The 27,891-nt window shown below is 35.2% G+C and overlaps 1 protein-coding gene across 1 annotated transcript in view; it reads right to left on the minus strand.

Annotated features, from left to right (window-relative positions):
- LOC108720813 (altered inheritance of mitochondria protein 21) overlaps nt 1-25,172 on the minus strand; it is a 48,772-nt gene extending 23,600 nt beyond the window's left edge. Inside the window, 2 exon segments of the mRNA XM_018445021.1 lie at nt 22,222-23,383; nt 24,757-25,172. Coding sequence (XP_018300523.1) covers nt 22,222-23,165 — 944 coding nt within the window. The 5' untranslated portion in view covers nt 23,166-23,383; nt 24,757-25,172.
- Nucleotides 25,173-27,891: the final 2,719 nt, after the last annotated feature.

A 27,891-nucleotide genomic window follows, 5' to 3' on the forward strand; every position in this document is an offset into this window, starting at 1 on the left:
GTCAGCAATCCAGCAAAAAAACAAGAATCGTGTGCCGTTGGCTTAACCATCAATTTTCAAGTTTGAATTCAGAAACAGACATTAGAAAAAATCGCGAAATTCATATAGGGTCCTAGGTTAGACTTGTTCTTTTTCCTAGTCCAAAACTTTTTGTATTGTATTCATCTTTCTTCTTTTTCTTTTCACATTGGAAAGAAAAAGACAAAAGACGAACAATGTAAAAAATTCAGTCTTGAGTAAAAGTTCTGTGAAAAAGAACAGGTTTAACCAGACCCTATTATGGTACTTATGAAATTATTCGGATTTCGATCGGGATTATTTTGGTTTCTCTAGAAAACATACTAGAAATCTAGAAAATAATTGAACAATTCCGACTGGAATCCATTCCAAATAATTAATACCTGCCCAGACCTCTTATATTTCACTGTGTACAAGATGTACTTTCCACGTTATTACCATTTTTGCATCGTCCTCGACGATGTTCTGCACGACTTAACACGATAGACCTTCATACGGAATGTAACGAAAAGCGAGTGCAAGTCTACAGCGAAAAGCCCGCTGTTTCCCCGAAGGACAATGATATTTTCATTCAAAGGATTTCTATTAAGCAAAAGATTTGCGTTTTATTTGCGATTTCTACAACTTCTCATATACAATACACGCAATTTTAAAAAATGTCAATTTTTAAAAATTTCACTGATAGAAACAGTAATTAAAAAGAAAAAGAAAATCAAACTATAACCGGATAAATAAACCGTGGCGAAAGACGTAGGTCTTTTGGAGAACGGAAGTTTAAAGAATAAGAATAACACAAGAATAAAGGACTCTTTTCGACACGTACGTTAGTTTGGCTTCGTATTCCAAGGTCGCGCTTTCGCAGGACAAACATGACATTTCCCTCGTGCGCGTGAACGCCTCTAGGTGAATATGCCGAGAAAATTATCGTATGGATGAACAAATTCGGATGCTTCGCCGGACGCACAGAGGCTTAATATCTTATCTTCTTCCGCGTGTATAATTCTCAGCGTGAGAATTGTATGCGCTCATCTCACGAGAGCGATAATAAGAATGAAAAAAATAGAACAATGGCAATAACATAAACTATAACTTGCAGAGGACGGAGAAAAATAAGTCTTTTATTTTATTTTTGAGATATTACTGATTTTAAAATTATGAGTCTAAAGGGCACGAGTTAGAAGACTACGATATATTCCAAAGATATGAAGTTGCTTATACTTGTTATCTCGGATACAAGCATGCAAACATGTGTTACAAAACTTGAATAAATAAATTTATTAAAATTGTTCATGTTTCGTATCGATTTTGTAATATAATTTGTAAAAATGTAACACAAATACATAATTACATTTTCATTCGTTACTTTACTCCGATTCGATAAAAAACCATAAAAGTATTGTATCATACATTTGAAAGTGTGCATATGCATTTTAATATTTTTGTGAATTTATAAGACGAATTTCAAATATAAAAATAGTATGTACGTGGTGTGTGTGTGTGTATGTGTAAGATATTATGTAATAAGATTAACGTATCACAAAACGTAATAAGATTAATTAAAATTAAATAAAATTTAATGTAAAACTTGTGTTGATTAAAAGTAACGCCCTATATAATGCTTTCGATTAAACAAGTAGTGATTCTTTGTTATGATATTTAGAGAATTATCATATTAAGATTTTCAAAATTAGAATTTACAGCCAAAGCTCCGGGCATTTCTCTTGCAACCCCGGACGTATATAAAAATTGTGTGCGTGTAGATTAGTAAAATTGGTCGAAACAGTCAATGAATAATTATTTCACATCTAATTGTTCATTAGTAGTACTAATTTAATGTAAGAAATTGACCAATCATAGTCGATCATTCTTCTCATATTTAACTGCAATTGTTTCTTATACGATTGCTACACTTATTTATTGTATAGAATACGGAATAGCGTGGGAGGAGTCAAAGAAAAAATGTAAAAGACTGCCTACAACCTCGAACGCTCATAACTATACCCAGATGCTTTTGGAAAATCCTCTTGAACGGCCCAGAATACCCTAAGAAAAAGAAAATGGTTCCGGGGAAAAGAGAAAGGACAGCAACTCTATTGTGATTGGCGATTGAGTGGATATCGTTTGATTATTGTGACTGGCACTCACAGCAAGAGCCTCCAAGCATCATTTTATCTTTATTATTCACCGAATGTTAAATAAGGATAAATTGATACCTGGAAGCAAGCTCGGTGTGTATTCTCGAACGCAGAGCCTAGGAAAAACTCTAGGTCGGTCAGATATGACGCTTCCCTTTATTTGTGTTGAACGCAACAAATATAAAAAAATTCTTATTAAAAGAATCAGATATTTTATTAATTAAGATACTATATAAAATGAGTAACAAATAAGTAATTGTTGAAAAAATTATATATATCATTTTAGAACAATATATATAAGATAACTTTTATACTACAAAAATATGATAAAAATCGTTAGAACTTAAAATTATTAGAACGCGTTAAAATTACTTAAAATGGCGAGATATTTTATTAACCGATTAAAATAATTTAAATATTGTCATATATATAAAGCAGCGTAGGGTTTTCATTCAAAAAAGAAGTATTTAATTTTATGATATTAAAATATTTTATTCTTACCATATCTTCGTTTTTTAAACACTTAAAGATGTTTTAGATGAAAAAGTTTTAGATGAAAAAATTTAAATTAAAACATCTTTAAGTGTTTAAAAAATGGAGACAAGAATAAAGCATTTTAATATTTTAAAATCAAACACTTCTTTTTTCAGTGTTCTTGCATTAAATTTCTTTATTTTAATATCATTTTCTTAAAACTATTTTTTTGCTATGTTATAAATGTATATAATATTACGGATATTTTGTGCTTTATTATAATATATATATATATATATAACGGAAATAAAAAGCCATAAGCTTATGGCGGCCGAGCGTTTAAAATGACTCACCATACATTGCTGACGTGTACAAGACCGATCGCCATTAGAAAACATTCTTGTCGGTCCAACTTCGGACGTTTCTTCTGATTCCGTTCAGCACGTTCTTTGATAACAGGTGAAATCGTCTTAGCTTCACTGCTACCTTCGTCTTCTTCGCCAACTTCTTCGTCTTCATGGGTCCTTTTATAGGGTTGCCGAGTATCCGGTCGATCAGAAACCGCCATGATGTTCGAAATTTTAACACGTGTTGCGGACCGTTTCTTGTCTGTCTCACGAAGCAATTTAAAACAAGGCTCTACTAATACTGGCACATCTATGGTAGGTACCGCGCCCAAGCGCAGTCGGTTCCTCTTCTGATTGCCTTGCATGATTTGTTCCCTGCTTTCATCCTCGTAGAATTCCTCCAGGAAATGCCGGGAACAGATTCGCGCCGTCTTGATGTTGAATGGTGGTTCTCCATTCGCCAAAGGTGCACGGCCACATGCACGTACCCATAACTCGCGCAATTCGGTATTGTGCGGGAAGCGGTGGTATCGCACCGACTGCTTGCGGGTCCGGCGATGGCTGTTGCGGCACGTGGCCACCGCGCACTGCGGCATCCTGAACGGCGCGGTCTCCCTCTTATCGTCGTCGAGAACGGCCTATCAAGAGGCGCAGGAGGACAAAGCGACGACTGAGTCCGACGCGGTAACACATGCGCGCGCGCGCACATAAACGCACAATCGCGAGCGCGGAGAACGGAAGAACGTGATGGCGAACGGCGGTGGACGAGAGACGATCCCCCCGAAATTCACGCGAGACTAATTGATGACGAACGGTGAATGATAAGCGATCGCCGCCGACTCGTCTGTCCTCGGATGCGATTCCTCTTCTGGTAGCTTTGGAAATGTGTCTCTGATGAGTACTCTGGTCCGACTGATTGTGAATCGAGAGTCCGTCTGGGTGAGATTGATCATCGAGGGAAGCGTGATGGTAACACTCGAGCCAATCATGGTCTAAATAAGTCGTACTAAGCGTTCGGCCCTTTAGGTAGCCTGTACATGAAAAAGACGTAGTGGGGGGGGGGGAATTGTTAATCCGCTTTTTCTGACCTGACAAAGAGAGACGAGAAAAGGAATAGTCAGGTATAAAAAGAACAATTGAAGAACAATGTCAAAAAGACCCTACTCAAACTTTCGAACTTTTAAATTGATGAAGTCGAAAACTGATGTAGGGGTAGCAAAACGATAATGGAAAAACGAGAGACTGAGAGAGAGGAACATGTGTGTTAGAGAGATAACGACAGGCGAAGGAACAGGAGAAGATCGAGTGCGTAACGTCCGCGAGAGGTGTCGCCTCGGTGAACGTCGTGGCACGTCGTGGCTACGACAATCGGCTGCTATTCCCATTTACCAACAAGATGGCGTTATTGAAGCCGGCAGCGCAACCGGCCGGCATCACAGAGGTGCACGACACCCGGCAAGAAACACCGTGTGGACTGTGGAGAACGCTAGGAGAACCGAGAGGAGGATCCATTAAGCAGATGGAAAGAGCAAGAGAGAAAGAGCGCGCGTGATACTCACCTCTCGCGACGGATGTTGGCACCGGAAGTGAGCGCGTATGTATTAGGAAGACGAGGATAAAGGAAGCAAGGGGTAGTTGGAACCATGTGAAGATGTAACGGAGAATGTAGCGCGACGCGATGCAGCGATGACGATGAAGACGGCGATGATAAGAATGACAACGATGATAAATGACGACGTTTGCCAACGATAATGACGGCGGCGACGGCGAATTTACCCGCGCTCGCGGCACCACTCCGAACACTGGCCTCTTGCTCTGATCGGTCCGCAGCGCAAGAGGTGGCGGGCACACTGGCACAGCAGCTGCGTGTACCTCTTCGTGCCTGCGTGAACCTGTGAACCAATGATCGTGCGCCGCCGTTGCCGTCGCGGCAGGGATGACGAGGACGTCGTGGAGAGGGGGGCGCACAACCTGGGGTTGCAAGGAAGACTGCCGCGCGCGCGAAGGCCGTCGGCGGGAGGGGGGAGGACGCGGGGGAGAGACGGCGGGAGGTCACCGCTACCATGTACCGAGGGTCCTTTAGGGGGTTCGCCACCCCTTGTGGCGCGCACGCCGTCGCACGGTCTTCCGCGTTTATCCGCCGCGATCAACCGCCGACCTGGCTTTCACTCTCTGCCGATATTCTTAGATATCACTTATAATTTTCACTTTACACTATATTTCTTCTTGTAATCTCTTCGCTAACAATCATCTTCTTGTGCTTGCTTACATTTTCTTGGAACATTTGCGTACTTCATTTTTAGCACTCGTCAAAACGTGGAGAATGGAATTTCCAATAATAAATGGTATCGTAATTATGGTATCGATATTATTAATAATTAAATATCGCTACTGTGTTTAATCTCTTTTGATTTCCCAAAAACTCCGTAGTCTTTATTTTTATTATTTCTATTATTATCTTTGATAATTGATTTCTTTGTCTTTTTGATGTTATCGCTTCGTGATGAAATGACAATAAATATTTATTTTATAAAGGTTCGAAAAATATAAAGGTCAAACTGAGATTTTCGCTTTTAAACGTACGCTTTTATTCAACAAGTATTGTTAAATAAATGGTTTTTTTTCTTTCTTTTCATGTTGTACTTCTTTTATTTTGTCTATGAAAGTATGTAACAGAATACTATTCTATATCCAAAAATATCTATTATTAAAATTTGACCATCTCGTCAACTAAATGATTTATATATGCTGTTATATATGCTTTTTCTACCGTTATAGTTAGAATTCGTTGTCATTGAGATTTAAACTTTGTCATCAGTTATTTAAATTTGAAATATATAAATATCAATTTTCTTCACATAATTAATTTGTAATAAATATATATATATATATATATACATGATATCTCTAAATTCCCGCATGCAAGACGTGATGCTAAAACAACTTTTTCCCTTAACAAAATTGCGCCCGATAAATAATTTTTGCGTTTACTTGTTAACTTCAACCTACTCTCCTATAAAACTACTTTTCGGATGCAATTTTGCTAAAGGAAACAATTGTTTTAACATAAAGTATCACGTCTTGTATTCCGTATGCGAGAATTTAGAGACACTGTATATATAGTTGATAAAATCTCTTTTACTCATTACTTTAAATATTTATTTTTGTAATATGACTGTATATGTGTATATGACTGTATTCTCTATTAGGGATATACCAGATGTCCAGAAAATATCCGGTATCCGGCACTTTTTTACTATTCGGCCGAATAGCCGAATATATCATTAGTATTAAGTAATATATATCCAGTTAAAATTATATATTGATAATTTGCATCATTAATGCAGAATTTTATTCTTTTCAGCTAATTTCTTGTACAGTTCATTTCTTCTTCCTCTTTCTTTTCACGTTGGGGGAAGATAAAGAAAATTATTGTCACTATTTTTTCCTTGTTGCCCTTCTTTTTCAGATATCTGGTAGGATATCCAGGGAAATATCCGATATTCAGCCGGATAATTGCTCTATTGGATATCCGAACACAATGTGACTCCGGATATCCGATATCCGGTAATTTTACGTTCCGATGCATTCCTATTCTCTATAACTATTTTTCTACATATATACTGAAAAAAGTTTTACTAAAATATTAAAAAATTTAAATAAACATAGATGTGAAAATAATTTTATTGGACCATTAAAATAATTATATAAAACGCTTAAACGTTGATAATAATTAAGGTGATAATTCTTGAACAGCCAATTTCGGATTATCAACCTTAAAATATCAGGACATAATAAAAAAATTCGAGACTTCTTCATTGTTATATGTTGAATTACAAAAACACTTTGTAATATTAACTACAATAAATAAATTAGATATATAGGGTGACCAATTTCAAACATAATGAGTTGAATATCTCGGAAAATATGAAAGATATGAAAAAATGATTCAGATAAAAGTTGTATAGTCTGAAGGAAGAAATAAATGCAAATATTGATAAAATTAATTTTCAAAAAAATCAATTTTTTAAGGTTACATAAACGGTATCATCATTTTTTGAATGGAATTATATGATTTCTCTCATTATTCCGCATATAAAAGTTAAGGTAAAATTACCAAAAAATCAATAGTTTATGAGATACATGTCTTACATTCTATACTGGCACATTTTAACATAAAATGTTAAATATCTCGTAAAGACGTAAACTATCAATTTTTTGATAATTGTATCTTAATACTTTTCTGAACAGAGTTATGAGATAAATCAATTAATGTAAAGAAAACACACATAGTTACTTCAAAAAGAAATACGTAGACAAATGGATACTTTTTAAAATAAGCAATTATGCCCGCGTTATTTATAAATATATTAACGAACTTTATTAATTTATATTATATGATAAATCGGAACAAATGAAAATTTTTAACATTCCTGCAAAGGTTTCAGTCTACATAATTATTTTGATGATTCAAATAAAATTATTTTCAGATCTACAGTTAGATAAACTTTTAGATATTTCAGCAAAATCATTCTTTCCGTATATTAGTTGCTCTCGAGATGCTCTTGGAGATGCAATTTCAGAGCGTCTTTCAATAAAGCGTCTATCCTTTTTTTCTCTTCGCAGCACAACATTTTCTTGTTCACGCAATGCTCCATTCGTCTGAGTGACCTCAAGTCCTCCCCCTCGCGGGGCGTGTTGGGTTACGCGTCGTTCCTCTAGTTGCGCACTCTCGACGATTATTCGTAATACGAGTACGATGGTACCGACAGAGATGAAAAAGTCCTTGTCGACATAGTAACCGCTGTGTCAACGACCAGCGATTTAATCATTGCGCACTCAATAAGTTACGCATAGGGATTCCGTGTTTTGTGTAGCAAAGAAAATGGTCTTTCGATTCAATTAGAACATCGACAATTATTTATCATTCTGGTTTCCAAAAGATAACAATATGAACGTTTATTTTAATTGTATTAAATCTTTGAGTAGATCAAATTGGTTACACATTACGTTATCACATGGAAAATTTTTGATGAAATAAAAATATTTAAAAATTTAGTTCGATCTGACAATGATTTTATTAGACCATTAACAAAATTACATATGTAGGACGCTCAAGCATAACAAGCAATGCTGCAAAATTTTTAACATTCTAGCAATCAGCTTTAGCGTCCTACATACTTATTGGTCTAATAAAATTATTTTCAGCTCTATATCCGGCTACTTTTTAAATACTTTAGCAAAACCGTTTTTTCCATGTATAAATATGTAAATTTCGCGTTCAAGTCATCACATATAGGTATCTTATAACGACGACTTCTTTAATATCGAAAATCTCAACATAATTAAAAATCTATAATAAAAAAAGGTTAATGATTAAAGATTTGATAAAATAATTCTTAAGAAAATATAATAATAAAAATTTGATTTTTTATCACATATTTAATTCAGTATTTTCGTATCCTGTAATAACGAAAATTGGAGTTTAATAATTCAGGAGATATATATCGAAGAACGACCTTCTGAATCTATTTCGATAGCATTAAAATCTCTCGCCACCAGAGTGACCCGCCGAATTAGGTTGATTTTCACAATTTGCATGGAATCCATAAACCGCAAATCATTCTATTGTCATTGATTATGATATCTATAATCTATAATATTTTTCGCAGCACAAAAAAAGAAAAACAAAAATTTGATTATACCCAAAAAGCTTATCGACGATCCGATATACCGGATAATTACGATAATACAGAATCTGTTTCATTAAGCAAATTATTAATCTCGTGAAATTGATGATGATTTTTTAATTGAATAACGTTCCAGTTTTTATCCGTATTTTCTTCTCTTTACGCGATTTATTTCTTTTTTACTTTTAAAGCAAATTAACGTATTAAATGGCGTTATATCGAATCCTTTATTTTTACGACTTGCACAAAAAATAAAATTGCGACCTGTTTAAATTTTGCTAACAAAGAGTTATATATGAATATGTCAAATAAAAATGGTTTAGATATTTTTGATTTAAAAAATTATAAAATTAGATCACAGTATGTAGATTACTTATTTAATAAAAAAAATTTATCAATTTTTTTCGTAGTTCATCTCCTCGAAAAGATAAATAGCACAACAAATTCACCTTTCCTCCTCCTTGAAACGAGTATACTATATCCGCTATTATCTTAAGGCTATATTCTTGGTTGAGCAACGAATTATTGGTGCTATTGCTTTCTCGTATAGTTAATCAAGAAATCGATCATAAGTGGAACGTCCATGTGGAGCTAATTATGTAGACGTAAAACGAGGAGAGCCTCAAGAACGGAAACTTAAAAGGGGAGTCTTTAAATTTCATTATTAATTTCTTACTAACTTATTGCTCGAACTATTTCACTAAAAATAGTAATTTTAATTATTATAGAGCTTAATTACTATAACAAAAATTTTATCATTTTTATCGTTTAAATCACGATAAAAACATTAAACGATTATTCTTAAAAAATATCCACTTAATTATAATATTTCTCTAAAAATATCTATAATATATAATCATAATTGAGATTGTTTATCGATTAGCGAATATATGTCTAACGCGCAATTAATGTCTGTTCAAATTTTATGTTTCCAGAAACATTGCACTGATATTACGATTTTTCTCGTGCAACTTCGAGTAGAGAATAATTTGGAGAAGTCTTCGTGGAGGCTCCGTCAAGAGTGTTTTTGCAACTCATTGTTAGCCTTCTTCTTCTCCTTCTCTTCCTACTCTTAGACTCGCTTGCGTGGGTCTCCCGATCAAGAATTGAGAACGAAGAAAAGTCGTCGAAAGAAGCGGAGAAGCCTGAACAGCAGAAAAGACCTGCTTGGCAGTTCACTTAAACAAGGACAGACTGATTTCCGGCACTTTTACTCTCTCGCCTACTCTCGCACGTGAACCTCTCCATGATTCGCGTGGGTCTCGACATGAGCTTCTGCAATTTCTGTCAAGTTTTTTCAAAGAGTACTTCAATCGTAATATTTCTCTCGGACATTAATCCGTATTACGCTCATGAATTATTTACTCATAACTGCTCCAAGAATTTAAGCTTTTTCAAGGAAAATTATTCTTCCTTCGAGAAATACTTTCGAGAAGTTGATTTAAAAGAACTGGATTAACATCATTGCAACCTATAATGAAAACAAACATATTTTTCTAATTTATACTTTACTGATCATCGAAATCTCATGGTTTAACTTTGCAGCAATCGACAGATCTTCAAACATCTAAGATGGCTACGAACCTAGATAAGATCCGAAGCTTTCCTCGTATCTATAGTCATGCGAATGGTACCCGAAACGTTATCCGAATAATTTGAGTCATTTGCTTGCTGGGAATACCAATAGACCAAATCAGCGCCGTTAGAGTTCCTTCGGATACCTGGTTCCGCAAATATCCAGAGGCCTGCGCCTTGTTCCCATCATCGACTCCTCACGGCCTTTCCCTCTGCGGGGTATGCAGTCAGAGAGAAACAGAAAGGGAGAGAGAAGGCAGCGCTCTCTCTCTCTCTCTCTCTCTCTCTCTCTCTCTCTCTCTCGCTCTTATTTGCTTCTCTCTCATAGCCGACACCCCGGACACTATCCTTCCGTGGCTGCTCTCGGCTCGACTCGGCTCGCCGTCGCTGCCACCGTCGCCACCGCCACCGCCGCGGTGCACAGCTGGCGCAGGAGAGAATCGGCGTCGTCGGCTCTGTGGCCACCAGACGCGCGCCTGGAGAACGACGAAGGATGATGCGCAGCTGCGACGGATGAGGACAAAGTGGGGAAGGTCGAAGAAGAGTTTCAACCTCCGCGGAAAACAGAGGAGAGGTGATATTCTTGCACAGCAGGGGCAGGCGGACAAGCAGGCAGGCAGTCAGGCAGATAAACAAGGCATTGCCATATTTCAACCTCAAGGAATTTTTTCCCTAACGCGCATCATTTTCTTCGTATAACTTTTTATCTACACAAATAAATATTTCGCTTTTCGAAACGAACTCCTACGATGATAGCGAAGCGAGACACGATTACAAGCAGATGAGATCGGATTTAATAATTTAAATTGAAATTGATTTTATTTAATTTGTACCAGTCTATCTTTGCAAGTAATCAAGAAGAGGGCATGATCTAATGTCTCTACGTCATATTTCCAATAAATTGCGAGATTATAAATTTAATTATTTTTGCAAATGCGAGTTTATTGAGATAAGAAAAAAAGAGTATCGTACGTTTCTCAGATATCCACGTTTGTTGACGCCCGGATAGCAACGAGAAAGGCGAAGCAGAAAGACGAGACACGCTCTCTCGAGGGGGAATAAAGGATCGACCGTGGGTCGAAGCGTCGACCAACGCAATGCATCCTCCTCTCATCCTTTCTGCGATGCTCGCATGATAGTTTCACGTGTTAAGATGATTAACTATAACGATTATGCAGAAATTAAAATATTTCGCGCTACGACACACTCGTCTACGGTTCCGTCATAATTTCCGTCGATTTGAATTTAACTTGAACGCGCGCGTGATGTCGTGTTTTTATCACGTAACTGAGAAATTATTCTTGTAGTTAATGCCGTATCTACTTTGACGACAATTCGTGCACCTGCGGTGAAAATATGCAGCTGCGACTGCATCATTGCACCATACGAGCAAGTTTTACAAGGACAATTATTTGACTATGGTAGACATTCTTTCTTTTCGTTTTACGAGCGCAAAATGCATTTTGTGAAAAGTATCACTTCTTTTAAGAAATAAAATTAATGTGCTCTCTCTCAAGTTTTTCTTTTTCAACCTTTTTTCTGACTTTTTCTTTTTTTTCCGCTTTCTTTTTGTATAAGATTTATTGCCCTAAAAATTAGAAAAGATGAAAAAGAAATTGTAAGGAAACTGAAGGAAACAAAGTAGTACTTGCTGATATTCATTTTACTCGTATAATAAATAACAGTATTGAATCGGTAAAACGGGGAGTCAGAGTTCGGTTTTCACCTTATTTGCCAAAATTCCTTTACTTTTCTTGTTTTTTTTTTCTTTCAAAGTTCTTTTCTTTTATTATATATAGAGATATCCTATAATCTCGATCCGGCGCAAATCGCCGGTTCGCGTAAAGGAGCCACGACAGTGTCTCACGCCATGTTTCATTATTAGCGCCGAGACTACCATGTCTCCAGATGAAAGGAAGAAAAGAAAGAAAAGAACTTTGAAAGAAAAAAAAACAAGAAAAATCTGAGAATTTTGGAATAATAAGATAAAAACTGACAGAATAACTGTTTTATCGATTTAATAGGATTATACAATTTACGTATCATCGATACATCCATTATCACATCAATATCCTATGCACACATATACATAAATCGTAAAATGATATCGTACACAATTAGATGTCTAAGTATAATTCCGTAAATTGGATGTTCTTTTTTCGTGTATCTAATAGTCTGTAGCGATCAATTTCGTAAGTACAGGTTGTTTTTATATCAAGCAAATATTGTCTTGATAGCTCTAGACGTCATACTGGACTAAAAATGATAGATCTCAATTTAAAAAATTTTTGTCGTCCTCGGCATAAATTCTATGCTTCAGAGTAGTATTAATGCATATACTTCAATTTTCTAGAGAAGGATTTCTAAATTTGTAAAAATAATATATGAGATATTACTCTATATAAAGGAATTAAAAATGAATAAATTAAAAATTATATCGGACAGAATTTAAGATATCGAAGAGATAAGTGAAAAGATAAATGCTCTCCTATCAAAAATACAAAATTGAACTTTTCATCTTAAAAATGTTTTTAAAAATATTATAAGTTTTATTTATTATATTTATTATATTTTATTTATTATATTGTTATTTTTTTATTTATTTTTATTGCAAATAATAAAACATTTTAATATTTTTATTTTTGTTTTTATTTAATGCTCTTTTTTGGCTTTAATTAGAAAAATTTTCCAAAAAGTGACCGGGAAAAGTCAGAGAATTTTTGTTTCGGTAACATTATAAAAAAAAGTTTTTATTCACTATATATTATTTAAACATAACTATTTTATCCTTGTTAATTATCTGAAGTGTTAATGCTTATACAATTACAATTCACGCAGATATATCCATGTATTTTCTCTAACATATACTCGTATATACTAATATGTAACCAATATACAAATACTTATATTACCAAGAATTTGCAAATAAATAACTTCGTTTTACATTACATAGTAACTTGAATTTGTAAAAATTACATTCAAGAGCACTAAATAAATTATATTTTATTCTTTCTCTCTTTTTCTGTAAAAAACTTTCCTTTTTTAAAAAGCCGTCTGTCTCTTGATGGCTTTATTTTCAAACAAACTGTTTACAGACAAAGCAAAATAGCTAAATATCTTTATTTATTCAAAGAAACCATGTGAGCCTCTTTCTCGATTTAACGAATAGTAGAAGCATCCAAATAATTATAAGACCTTTCATTAAGTACTAACTATCACCAATTTTGCGAATCAAAATATATAAACTATTCGGTCAATAAAAAGTACATATAATATTTATATATAATAAATGACAAAATAAATCTTATATGCATTTGTAAATCTGGAAAATTTCAGACTTATTTAGATAATATAGAAAACAAAGAAAGACTTTTTAAAATGTTCTAAAGGAAACATTTTTAATTATTTATTATATAATCTATTTCAAGAATTAAACAATTATCAAAAGTATAATTTAGATTTAAGACGTTTATTTTATTTAATAATTTAATACGCTTCATTATTTACACCCGAAAGAGAAAAAAATTAAATCAATTTAACATAAATGTAGCATTTGCTACATATCAGATAATCAGTATAAAAACGGACTACACACGAACACAAAAAAATTCCTTTTCTAAGAAAATTGTATTTTCATCAGAAAGTAGAGATGATTCACAAACGTGATAGGTAATCAGACAATAAAAAATAATTTCAAATAAAAACATTTGTAAATCAAGTAGTAAATTAAAAAAAATATTTAGAAAAAGTTTAGTCTTTTCTTTCAAAAAACTAAAGTACTTTTTGCTTCCCTATAATATAGGTCTGTATTCGTAGATCTCTTCCATAGAGGTTCCAATGCTTTTTCGAAGGCTTTATTGGGCTGCTCATTACGAACAGAAGGATGATATCTTTGGTACACACGGATGCGTTAGGTGGTTCACCCCTTTCTCTCTCTTTCTCTCTCTCTCTCTTTATCTTTCTTTCTCTTGAGAGACAAGTATACCACTCACGTGGTTCCTCTGCTCCCTACCTCCCTTTCTCTTCTCGCCTGCTCTTCCTCTCATCGTCATTGGCGAAAGGGCACGAAAGAGAGAAATAGATGAAGAGAGAGACAAACTGCGCGGTCGAGAGAAGAGAGGGGAGACACCCTTCTTGAGGTGGGGTCTCGGCTACCCCGCTGCTACCGCTTCGCCGGGATCAATACCCACCATCCCGACCAAAGTCCAAGCCACCCTCTCCCTTTGCCTGCGCGCCCGCTCTGTCTGCCTGCCAAACCTGCCAAGTCGCGCGCTCGAGTCTCCAGAGAAGATTTCTACGATCGCCGGCTCCTTTAGGCTTGCGCTTCTGCGATCTGGTCAATATATATCTGTAAGGATCGCTCATTCACGATTCAGGTCAAATAAGTCAATCCGTTCAGTCCTTTTAAACTGGTTCCGAACTAAACACTTTCCGCCCATAGCCGACACGACGTGGCATCGACGTTAACCTCGACCTGTTGCTCGTATGATGGAAAAAAAATTCACTTATTGTTAGCGACTTAAGTTTAGTCGAACAATAGTGAGAATACATCCTTTTTGTAAGTAGTTCGTACCAACCAATGTGTGCTCTCGAAAGCCTAGTTTTACTCCGGATTATTTACACGGTGATACGGGATAGAACACGTGATGGTCTCTAAGATCCTTAATATTGGCGACAAATAGAGACTCGTGCTATAGTTTTACTTTGTATTACTGTATCATAATAAAATGTGCACTATATGTACACACAGAAAAAATATCATTCTATTACTAAGAAAAGTGATTGCTCAATTTATTTTCTTTCTTATAAGTTACGGTTTAACGGTTATCTTTAACAAAAGACCTATTCTTTTTGGCTGGACTTTTGCACCAGTTCATCTTTCTTCTTCTTCTTTCCTCCCGATGAGAAAAGGAAGAAAGACGAACTGATGTAAAAGTTCAGCTAAAAAGAACAGGCCTAATGAATATTTTTTTTAATTATAATTTTAAAATACATTTATTACAAATTTTAGAAAAAACTCATTATTATGTACGGAAAACAAGAATTTATCTTCTTTTAAACAATATTATAAAATTGATCGAAGAAGCTACTTTATATTATAAGTAAATGGAATTTATTTTAATTTAACGATATTGATTTGTTTTAATTTAATATTATATATAATATTGAAATATTAAACTTACTATAGAATGCAGAATAAATTTGACGCTCATGATGAACTTATAATAGATTTGTGGATATGAGAACTTCTAAAATACTTGAAACAAGTAAGTATAATTGTTTACGTTGTACAATATGCATTTTTCTGTGTGTAAGCTCAAAGGCATCTCCAATCATACAATTAATAAAACGAAATATTCGACACCAATATTTCCGTTAGGGCACAAAATTAAAATTTAATTTTAATTGTAATTCATATAATATTCGTATCATTTAAAATGCATAATGAATGGAGATTCAAAATTTCGATTTGAATGCGCGGAGAAGAAACGAAATGTAATATTCTGATAAAGCACCAATTATATTGCATTTACGTATTTACCCACCGGCATTGAATGAATTTACGATTCTTCTTTCTCTCTCTCTCTCTCTCTCTCCCCCCCCCCTCTCTCTCTCTTGGTCCCCACAATAAAACATCATTTGAAAAATCCGCGAACACTCCACTGAATTTCTAATGCAATCTATTTAGACTGAGCATCGTAAAAAAGGATCTGGTTTCACATTCGGGTTTGACGAGTAACAGACGAAGCTGTACCTTTCTGTTTCGTGAACGCATGAAATGCAGAAGTGAACGCATGAAATGTACCAAACTCTAATACAGGAAATTGTGCAAACAATATTGATATAAATCCTCCAATTTGAAGAACGCTCGATTTCGCCGCGATTATAAACTTTTTAAAGTGCGTTTAATTTTACTGATAAAAGTCAAATAAAGAGTTTCAATAACAAGCGAAACATCGTAATATTCGTTATTAATTTTCTTGGATAAACACAATAATGACCCTTCTTTTTATTTTTATCTTAAAGAGAGATAATAAATTACAAAATTATACTTGTTAAAGCATAAGCAACAAATGTCTAAACAATGTGTCACAGATCGCATTCACGATGTCGACATAATACTGGGTGCGTCGATAAACGAAGAACTCGAAGATCTCGAGGTAGCATTTTGTACGCGTTCGCCATGATCTCGCTTGGCTTCGGGGGAACCTGCTCTATCCAGCTCTCGTTATAGCGACAGCCTCGGCGGCTGCGGCGGCGCAAGAGGGGTCAGAGTCCGTTCGGAGGGCGACGAAATTGCGAAGGGGATTGCCGGAGGGGGCGAACAAGAGAGAGATAGAAGAGGGACTGGAGGGTGGTTTGATACGAGGGTGGCGACGATGCTGGTCGTGACGGTGGGTGGCGGTGTTGGTGATAGTGGTGGTGATGGTGATGGTGGCTTTGGTAGTGCGCGATGGACGGTTACCGGCCGCTGGGCCTTTGGATCACACACGCCAAATGACGTCACTCTCCGGCGTTACCAGGATACCAGGGTTCGGAAGACGAAGAAGACGCTCCATTGCCGCGCAGCGGGCTTCGGATCTCTCCGCGATTAATCGTGATTGGAGCTTACGACGTTTCGTAACTTGACAATGATAATACGAAGCATCCTAAATCAAACAAATGCCTAAAATCTGACAAAAGTAAATAGGAAAATTCTTGTAACACAAGTCTAGTGTCTTTGTTCTGAGAAACAATTTCTTGAGTTTAATAGCCGATAGGATTTGTTCGATCGATCAATAGTGTTATAAAATAAGTGAAAGTAAAATTATCATTTTTAATAATGTACAAGATTGTACGAAATAATAGTTAGTTAGTTTTATATATATCTTCTCCTAGAGATTTTTGAAGTCCACGCCTATGGCCCCAAACGCTCATTGGAAACGTTACAAATAGGTACCATAAAATCTTGATAGAATGAAGAAGAAGGAAAATTGAAAATAACTTTTAACTATTTTCCATTTTCGATTCTTACAGATAAATTCAATGCTTTACAAAAGCAAGACAGGTTCTATTTTATACTTTAAAATCATATATTATTTCTTTCAATTTTGCATACATAGGTAATATTTCTATACTCAAAAGTGAAGTTTCTATTTCGGAAAATTCAACAAAATATTCTACCTATAAATTTTGTAATAATAAAAGTGAAATAAAAATGTCAAATTCGACACTGAAACTCTTATTAATTTAAATAATACTAAAAAGAATTCCTACTAATTTCAAACAATAAATATAACAATAAAAAAAAGTTAGGAATCGGTACGGTAAATGGAGCGCTTTTTTTTTCTTATATCCATGCGTTTAATTTATAAATATTGAGAAAAGTAAAAATAAAAAGTTAAACTTCGTTCAACAAATACTTTATAATATAATCTTTCAATGTTCAAATCCTCACGCAGACAATATTTCGTAAACAATGGTACACAATTTTTAACATTCGGATAAATACATTTCTTAAATTTGTTTTATGCGGAGTCGATTTTTGGTTAGTTTCATACAAAGCGATTCGAGTCTGCGGGCAAACTGCCACGATCGAAAAATGCAAGGTCAAATGACCTTGAAAGTGTTAGAAACACTTTTCTCGTAGTAGGAGAAAAGAGTCCGAGGCAGAAGTCTACCTCCCCGAATTCCGCCATAGTGGTACCATTACGCACACCCTTGTAAACGTTCACACACAAAGAGAAGCATACGGCTGTGCGTGCGTTCATGTGAAAGGGTGACGCACGCTATACGAAAACACACAGTCATCATTCCCATCACCGACATGTGGCTGTGGTTCCTTGTCGAAGAACTTGTGAACAAAGACTTTTCCTTTTTCTTCAAGGTCTTTGGATGGTCGACCGGCCGCCGCAAGTTCCGTCAAATATGGATTTGAGCGAGAAACGCAGCCAAAGTAAGAACATTGTTGAGTCGTTGGATTCGTTGTGGATTCCATTCTTCTCTTATATACCATAATGTCCACAGGCAAAATACTTTTTTTAACATAATAAATATCAAGAAATAGAAATATCAATAATTTTATTTTCGCCTACGTAATATTTATATCGATATTAACAAAAAACAACTATTAGCTTTTACTTTTAGCGCTTTGCGTTGTGCCTGAACGCGCAAGTTTTAGATGGTACAATTTTTTAGCTTTAAACGATTATAATTCAAAAACTATTATAGCCTCGACATTTTTGTATCAGAATTTTAGTCTCAAAATAACTTGAGGAATCTGCCATTAACAGGTGATAGGTCTGAAACACCCTGTAGTAGATGTGCATTTTTAATCTGTCATTAAACTAAGATCTCTCAAGCTCAAGTTAACTTAGTGAAATACTTTACTCATCAATGAAGCGTGTGATGCTGCTGTTGAGAAACGTTCATGAGACAAAATTAAATATCGACGAATGCAGAAATAGAAAGACGTGCATAGGGAATAGGACCGTGAAATCGAAGGGCTGGATAGATCGAGCCCTTCGAATCGGTACCGGAGTGGTTGGTCTCCGGCACGCGGTGACTGCACGTAACGACCCTAGCGGTACCGTTTCTATGGTACCGTTCGTGGGGATTAACGCCCCTCTTGCGTCGTCGCAGCAGCTCCACTTTCATCTGGCGGCGGCGGCGACTGCTGTTGCTATTGCTGCTGCTCCCGTCGCCGCCGCCACTGCGGGGTGAGACTGTAAGACCAGCCTTGGCTTGGGACCATGGAAACTGGATAGCCTTCTCCGTGAAACACGCGCGCGCACATACATATTGGTCGATCGCGTATTATAATTATCTCAAGTCTCGGCTGCGTGGCACTCCGAGAGGCACTCGGAAAAACGCTTGTCGATTCATCGATCAAAAAATAAATCGCGTATGGTGACTCTTCTAGAAACTACCTTGGATAACAGTACTCAGTTACCCATAAAGCTAATACAAAATTATCAATATAAAAATTTTATACGTTTTTAATATGATAAGAAAGAGAAGCAAGAAGAAGATAGCAAGCATATTAAAAAAAACCAGTTTTTATATCAGAAGAATGCGTTTTATATATAAATATAGAAATGTGTACTTTAGATAAAACGATCCTTTCTAAGTAACTTCATAAACCTTTCGAAATTCCAATCAATGAATCACTGCGAAATAGTAAAGTAAAATGTTTACAAAACAATAAAAGACAACGTAAAATTTTATCGATAGTAACGACACAATATGTACATATCTAGATACCGAAGAAAAGCCACTTTATTTAATTTCAAATATATATTTAGGAAACAGTCAATAGATAATAATTCTAATAAATCCTAATAAACAATATTTGTATGTTTATGAAAAAAAAAACTGTCTAGTCAGCAGTAATAATGAAAAATAACAAAACCGCATAAAGACGTAAAAGAAAAAATCCTATTGAAAGTAACGCATCATGGTGTCATGAATTGTTGTCTTCTATATTGATATATAAGAAAATGACTCCGCTAAACTAAATTATAAGACAGCCCCTCGGACAACCCAGTGTCAATTGGCATAATCATGAACCAAGCATGTGATACACAGTCATAAAATAATCGGAATGTTTTATCGCTTTTGTACTATTGCTTTAGCAGATTCAAATTGTTTTGTGGAAACTTAAATCCGAATTCTTCGCATAAAACAAGAGATTCGGCATATTCATCTGAATGTTAAACTGTGCGCCATTGATTACGAAATATTGCTTGCGAGAGGATTTGAACATTGAAAGACATGATAAAGTATTTGTTGAACGAAGGGGATTTTACTTTTTTCAAACTTTCTAAAATAATGTATACTAAGAAAAAGAACAAAATTTATAGGTAGAGAACTCCGTTGAGTTTTCCTCGAAGTAGAAATTACACAACTGATCTATAAAATGTCTATGTGAAAAAGATACAATATATGACACTTTAGAGCATGAAGTAGAATCTTACTTTTATAAAGAGATGCTTTTGTAAAACATTAAATTTATAACTTTAAGAATCGAAAATAGACACTAATAAAAATCTAAAATTATTTTCAATTTTTATTTTCATTCATTCTATCAAGTTTCTGGTATGATAGAAATGTTTAATTTCTACTTATTATTGTGGATACATGTATGTAATAACAAAAGTGTATAATTATAGAAGAGACCAGATAAATTTAATCCAGGAAATCGTTTATTGCGTACGCACGAGCTTTTAATTGACTCAGGCGCGATGCTATATTTTTTGTCAATGTATCGATGCGTAAACGCAAACATCGAGGTAACGTTTTGATAGTGATAACATCTTCATAGATGCAGTACTGCTCAACTGCGAGGTTACGCCTGGCGTCATCAACAGCATATTGTCGTTTAACCTTCGTGTCATCGAAGCATTGATAACGTGACTAACGGTAACTGACAAAATTATTTATTTTCCTGTCTTCGAATGATATCTTCTGTAGGCACTAAGTATATATTTTTTTAGGAGAAAAACACATTTCACGATTTGTGTTCAAAAATAGATGTTCTCCAACAGATAACTCAACGGTACTAATAAAAAGTATTATTTACAGCAGAATTATCATTCTTTTGTTTCAAGAGAATGATTGTAATTTTCTTTTTAAAATTTGCTTTTTATTAATTATAAGTCATAATAAAATAGCGGAAAAACAAAAAAAATACAAAATGGATGATATCTTTTTGAAGTATATTATTATTAAGTAAAATAGTAAAAAAAATAATTGTACTAATGATTGTAAAAAATATGATTGTAACTAAAAACGCAATTATAATACTTTTATTAGTGTTGTCGAAAATTTCTTGGTAAGAGATTTTTTCAACAACATTCGTTTATCACATATAAATACAGATGATAGAAAGTTTTTCTTCGAAAGATAGAGTGATTTTCCACAAATTTATAATATAATTTCCGATATAATTAAATTTTTCAAATTATAATACACAATTTTAAATTTAAAACACAATGAAAGATAAGACAGAAACAGTTCCATTAAAATAAGAGGCGTAACATGATTTTAAAGACGCTTGTACTTCCAAATAATCTTCAAAACTTTCAAAAGAAAATGAATGAACCTTATTCGTCACGAAAAACGTATAGTATATATTTAACTGATCAATTTCCTTTTAATGTGGTTTAGATGATAAATAGAAGACACACAAGAACGTGGAAAAAGGTGAGATATTTGTGACAGAAATACGGAAAATGGATATACCACGCACGCACACTATCTTATAGATAAACGGAGGTTGAAGGAGAGGACGCGTTGCAGAAATAGTCATCCCGTTATCGACACCACCGTTTGCTTATCGTTCCACGGTCAATATTTCGCTCCCTCCGGCTTCTTTTTTTCTGCAGCGTCTTCACCTCACCTCTCTTTCTCTACCCCGATTCTCGACGTAGTTAGCGTGCGTTTGCGCGTCCGTTAGTAGGCTCGCCACTTATCCCGGCTTTATCAGCCGATAATGCTAATATCTCGGCCACCATCAAACAGTGATTACAAGGGAAAAAAGTATCATTCGCTATATTGCAGAAATATCTTCTGATGTACAGAATTATTGCGCAGCTGATTATTAATGTGATCCCGATGGTATCAAAATTGCGTGGAATTCTCATTATGTTTCGAAAAGAAGAAATCGACATCAAGACATAAATTTAAAAAATCGTTTATAATCGAATTCTTCTGAATTTTTAGGAGTTCTATCATGCAGATAATATTAAGAAAATATATATATATGTATATGATACCTCTTTATAGTGTTGCGATTTTATTAAGAAACGTACTTTTTTACGAGAGATTTAGAACAATTATTTAACTTTTATTTAGCTTGAGAGATAAGGACGATTGGAAGTACAATAATTATTTAGATGATATGTTTTAATAGAGAAATATTTCGTTACCTTCTACTCTCTCATTCTCGATTTTGGCTAACGCGGTTAGTAATCAGTAATTAATTAAACATATGGTACTCACCATTTAATACTCTTCTTTATAATGTTGCTAACTATCTTCAACGATTTTTTGGCCGATATGAAAGGTGGAGTGACACTAGTCATCTTTCGTTTCTCTGCCTCGTACGTCGTGTTCTCTTCGTATATCTTAAATTTAGTTTTTTCGAGAATGTTATCCTCTTTGTTGGCGTTTACTACCGAGTTTTTGACCCATTCTACTATGTGGTCCGCGCGATCAGTCGATAATGCAGAATCGCTAGCAAGCTGTTCTTCAATAAGTTCGCCAAACGCGGTCGGAGAATGAACAATTCCAATGTTTGATTTCTCTTCCGTTTTGTTCAAGGACTCTCTTGAGTCATTTTTGTCCTCTGCGGCCGGGGAAGTAGGACATTCCTTCACACTGTCAGCCGTATCATCTTTCGAAACGTCATCTTCCTTCCTTACCGTTTGTTGATCTTTTTCATTATTCTCTTCGTCATTGTCTTCCGTAGTATCGTTAGCGCATCGGAGTATCTCCATCGCCAAATCTCCATGAACAACTTTTATGATCTCATTTAGGCTACTCTGTAGGGTGGTAGCATAAATGGTGTCGTCCATCTTTGCTTCTGCAGAACTAGGTTCATTGCTCTCTTTGGTCTCAGATTTGTTAGTCTCAGAAGGTTTATTAATCTCAGATTTGGTAGTCTCGGATTCGATCTTCTCGAGATTAGTTTCCTCCTTCAAATCCCCATTACAATCGGTTTTAGAAGTATTTGGTTGCTGTTCGGAACTATGTAAATCCATATCTTCGATTTTCTCCTTTTCAACAGTAGCGTCTAAGGCTTCTTTAGAAGTAGATGGTTCGTTGATGTTCATTTGTTCATGATTTTCCTTATCAGAGGAAACTATTCTGTCGTCTGCTGCGGAAATTTCCGACATGCTGTTTTCCGCTGATTTATTAGTATTTTCATCTATATTTTCTGCCATTGTTATTAAATATCTCAAAAATCAATTTCTCTCAGAATCCAACATTTTAATTTCAATGATGAACGGTGACCTTTTAATATTTTGGAAGATACATTGTTACCATCCGAGTCTTCTTGGCCATCTCTCTCTTTCTCTTTCTCTCTTGCGCGGAAAATATCTTTTTATATTCTTCACAACTTCCTCTTCCTCTTTTTTGTTCCTCTTCCTCCGATTTGTTCCTAGAATAACAAAACAAAATAAATATTTTAAAATTATTATTTACAAAATATACATACTTAAAATGAGATTAAAATATTTTTGTTCTTACACATATCTAATTATCACATATATTGGTATTATTATTATATATTTATATTATTATAGTACATATTTTTAATGTATATACATTATTATTAGAATATTATTATACAATATCGCTCATTTACCATAATATAACATAAAAATTATTAGTAATTCCTTATAAAAAAGGAACACAAACATAAAAAAAAGAACAAAACATTTTAAAAGTATTATACATACTTCTATTCTCTTAAACGATCGTTCAGTTCTTACATCAAAATTAATATTACAAAATTTTAATTCAAAATATCAATCAAACTTATTTTTGGGAAACGTTTTTTTTTTAATTGTTCTTGTAATAAATAAGCGATATATAATAATTCCGAGGGTAATTCTCGTCGACAAGAAGAATTCCTACATCATCGACCGAGCGTTGTGAGGTTAGGAAACGCCGTGTATTATGCAAGACATAATTTACCGCTTAATTTCATGTAAATGCAAATGTTATTTCTCATTTTCGCATGAAGTTAGCCGTATATGGATTCTTTGCCCTTCTTCCCAGCTCCGCCTCCGTGCAATTGCGAACAATTGCGAATGCAATAATTATCGCGCAACGACATTCCAACATCAAATAACTACGCATGACCCTTTAATGACCATCCATAACATGTTTCAATAGACTATTGTAAAGAATTCTTGCGTCAATTCCATCGAGATCCTCAAACACATATGTTTCCGCGCAAATGATGTCCCAGACAGGTTGTCACCATTTCCGCGATGAAGGACAATAGCTTTCTTTTGTTCCGTATTTACTCAAAAATACATGTAAATTCCAAGGATTTACTTGTAAGGCTGCCAATGAATTATACATTCTTCTGTCACTATTTTGCGGGTTAAGGATATCCTTGGAGTCGAACTCTAATGCGATTTCTTTCCTACCTGAAGCCTACAGAAAAAGTCTACAGCGAGGTCTTAAGAGTTAATCTCCCACGGAGCTTGTCCCATCGGGCGGTAATGAGACACAGAGACACTGACCTGACTTGATTCTCCTTTCTCAAATCGGAGTAACACTTGCGGTGTCGAGGTCGATCTCGGATTAACGTCGCGACGCGCCACGGACGTTTATTAATCCCGCTGGGCGAATTTCATCTCGCGAACTGAAGTAACATATCGCAATCGCAGCCATCGCGGAGAGCAGATGCGCGCGCGAACGCCTAACCTCCGAGGTAACCGGCGTCGACGGGACGAGACGCGCTGCTGCGCGAAGACGCGAGGGGGGAAGTTGCGGCAAGATAAGATCCTACGTACATACCTCGCACTACCGCTCGAGAAGGAGTCGGTTCTTCGGAGCTGCGGAACGAACTTGTGCGCGAACGTATCAGCGGCTGACGTCGGCCGACTGCGTCCCCGCGTTCGTGATGATCCGTGGGAAACGGATGATGACGACAGCTCGGATTCGCGTCGGAAATGGCAGCGGAGCGAGCGAACTATCGCCGACTGTTCGCGATGGATCGACGTGGCGAGAAAGAGAGAGAGAGAGACAGAGAAAGAGGGAGAAAAATGAGAGAGCGAGCGCGATCTCTTCACGAAAAAAAGCTCTTGGAGAAACGCAAGAGCACGTAGAAACACAAACCCGCGTACCGGCGAGAGGCTGGTGACCTTACTGAACTCTATCCAATCTAGAACCGCGCGGCGCTCACTGGCGCTTGCGAAACGTCACCCGAGAGAGACAACTTGGAGCGGTTGTCGTTCCTTCTCTCTCTCTCTCTCTCTCTCGGGCGGTACAGTCCTTTGAGAAAATTCACGTCGTGTTTGATGAAATATAATCGGGATCGCGAAAATTGATTAAACTTTGACGGGGATTGTACAAAGCTTTCAATGCGCATGCTGTTCTCTCTCCCTCGCTCTCTTTCCACTGCCTTCTCTCTCTCTCTCTCTCTCTCCTCCTCCCCCGCTGATTTTTCTGTTTGAAAATAATACATTCCATGGAGTACATTCCAGCATGAATAGGATTCATTGGGTGACTTATCAACTGCTGCTAACTGGAGCGAAATTGATCTTGTTACTTGAAATTTACGCAAATTCCACAACAGTTGGAATGAGATTGTTTTGATCGTTTTGAAAATTCTCGAATGAAATTTTTATCTTTATTTTATATTGATTAATGTTTTTAATGTTTAATATATATTTTTTATATTCAAATTCTTAAATATGTATAATTTAATTCATTATATAGATTTATACTCGACGAAATTATAAAGGAACAATCGATAGGCATATGTTCGATTCGATTTCCGATCTCTATTTATTCTGAAGTGTGCAGTTTTTATCAAGAATTCCTTCGAACTGAATGTAAGCGTTCTTGAACTGAATTTAATATTAATATGTAGGATTACAAGAATACGATAGATCTGAAACTTTTACAGACATCTAATTATTGATCAATTTAATAGTAAGAAAACGGTAATTATAATTATTTACATATTAAAAGTTATTAAAAGTATATTAAAAGCACTGTTGTTCAACGCTTTTAGTACTTCAAAATAGTAATTAATTACTATCTTTCAACGTAATAAATTGGCCTGTATTAAATTTCTGTAAGGGAAGAAAGAGACTTACCGAAAATAGAACAGCAAGAGCGTCTTTTTGATAAAGTTCATTTTCTGTAAAATCCGATACTAACGAAGTTTATTGAGTGAAATTATCAATAAAATTACCGTATAGTTAAGTTTATTTTCCTACAGAGTTTAGTTGCCACTGTGCAGTAGTTTTCGTTGTAGCGTTCGCGATAATATCTATGAATTAATTGCACAATTTCGTGAAATATTTCATAAAATATCGTCCGCATTCGATGTCTCGCTTTCGCTTGATTGATGATTCACCGACATAACGATTGTCTTATTGTCATAATAGTTTTTCATTCGAATTCGAACCCGCTCCGATTCCAAGTAAACTCTGGCGAAAATAAAAATCGGAATGTAAGTCGAATGTAAGAGGAGAGTGACAAAAGCGTAAAAAAAGCTTCTAGGAGACAAAAATAGAGACAAATGAAATGCAAAAGAGCTGTTTACGCTTCTTTTACATTTCAATGTCTTTATTTTCGCCTCCTAGAAGTTTCATTTATCCTTCTTTTATTCTTCGTATACTCTCGACTTACGCTCTGATTTTTATTGTTGCCAGGGAAATCATCAATGCATGGAACGATCGCGTAGTGTGAATTAAATTCTCCGTTGCTGTGAATTTTTGTGAATTTATGCAGATCTGTGTGGATGTCGCTACTATATAATAGTGTTTGCTTTCGAGATCGATGAAACTATTTGTGACACGAATTCACGCGAGTTTATATAAAATATCGTCCATGTTCCATTTCGCGTTTGAGATCGTCGGTTCGATAATAATATGACGGAATGAAAAACTGGTTGTTCTTATGAAACTTTTACTGCATTTCGTAAATTTGACGGTAAATCGAAACTCGCTTAGATAGAACACAAAATTATAATAACATCAAGATTACATCTCTCTCTCTCTCTCTCTCTCTCTCTCTCTCTCTCTCTCTCTCTCTCTCAAGTAAGAATAATTTTTTTTGCACTTCAATAGGAAGATTACTATTATTTTAGGAAAAATCACAATGACATCAATTATACTTTTCTTATAGAAATTTAATATTAATACTAATCCATTAATCACTTACTTTGAGTATTACAAGTATCGTTCATAATATTTTTAATATTCAAAATAAGTGATTAATTGACCAGATAGTATTAAATTTCTATTAATCTTGATTTTATTATAATTTTATGTTTTATTTAGGTGAAATCGAATATAAAACTTTAATAGAATTATGATGAAATCGAGATTTTCTTACAGAACGACTGGATTTAAAGAAACTTGCGCATCAAATATCCATATTTCGAATTAAAAGAATGATATATAATAACTGAAGACATCGGACGTGTATTATCTTTGCGATTATCAGGAAAAACGTGGAAAATAGCGATAAATTAAGGTAAGTGGTAGCGATAATCAGTCTAATTATCGTCGTTTCTGATTGGTATAGTGATACTCAACAAAAGATGCGTTCGCAAAAATCTATTTGGAAAAACCTCGGGATGGGAAGAGACAACTCTCGAGATAATTTTATAGGAGAAACACGACATTGCGGTGTTCTCGTATATTTACACATTATTCGTAATTCATAATCAATAGTAATCATATATCTATATATATAATATGTATATATCAACAAAATAATATTTTAGTCATTTTTACGTCGCTAATAAATCTAAAGGCTAAACAGTCACAGGGTCTCGATCATCTAAAGTTGGTGACGTCTAGCCGCGGAACTTCCATCACGTCCGCTCTCTCTACCTAACAATAAATAAACAAACAAATACAAAATTTATACATTCCGCGCACATTACCGCGCTAGTGAGGGTAATAATGATTA

Source organism: Mycetomoellerius zeteki, unplaced genomic scaffold (assembly GCF_001594055.1).
Source record: "Mycetomoellerius zeteki isolate Tzet28-1 unplaced genomic scaffold, Tzet1.0 scaffold155, whole genome shotgun sequence".
In the NCBI taxonomy this organism is placed as follows: domain Eukaryota; kingdom Metazoa; phylum Arthropoda; class Insecta; order Hymenoptera; family Formicidae; genus Mycetomoellerius; species Mycetomoellerius zeteki.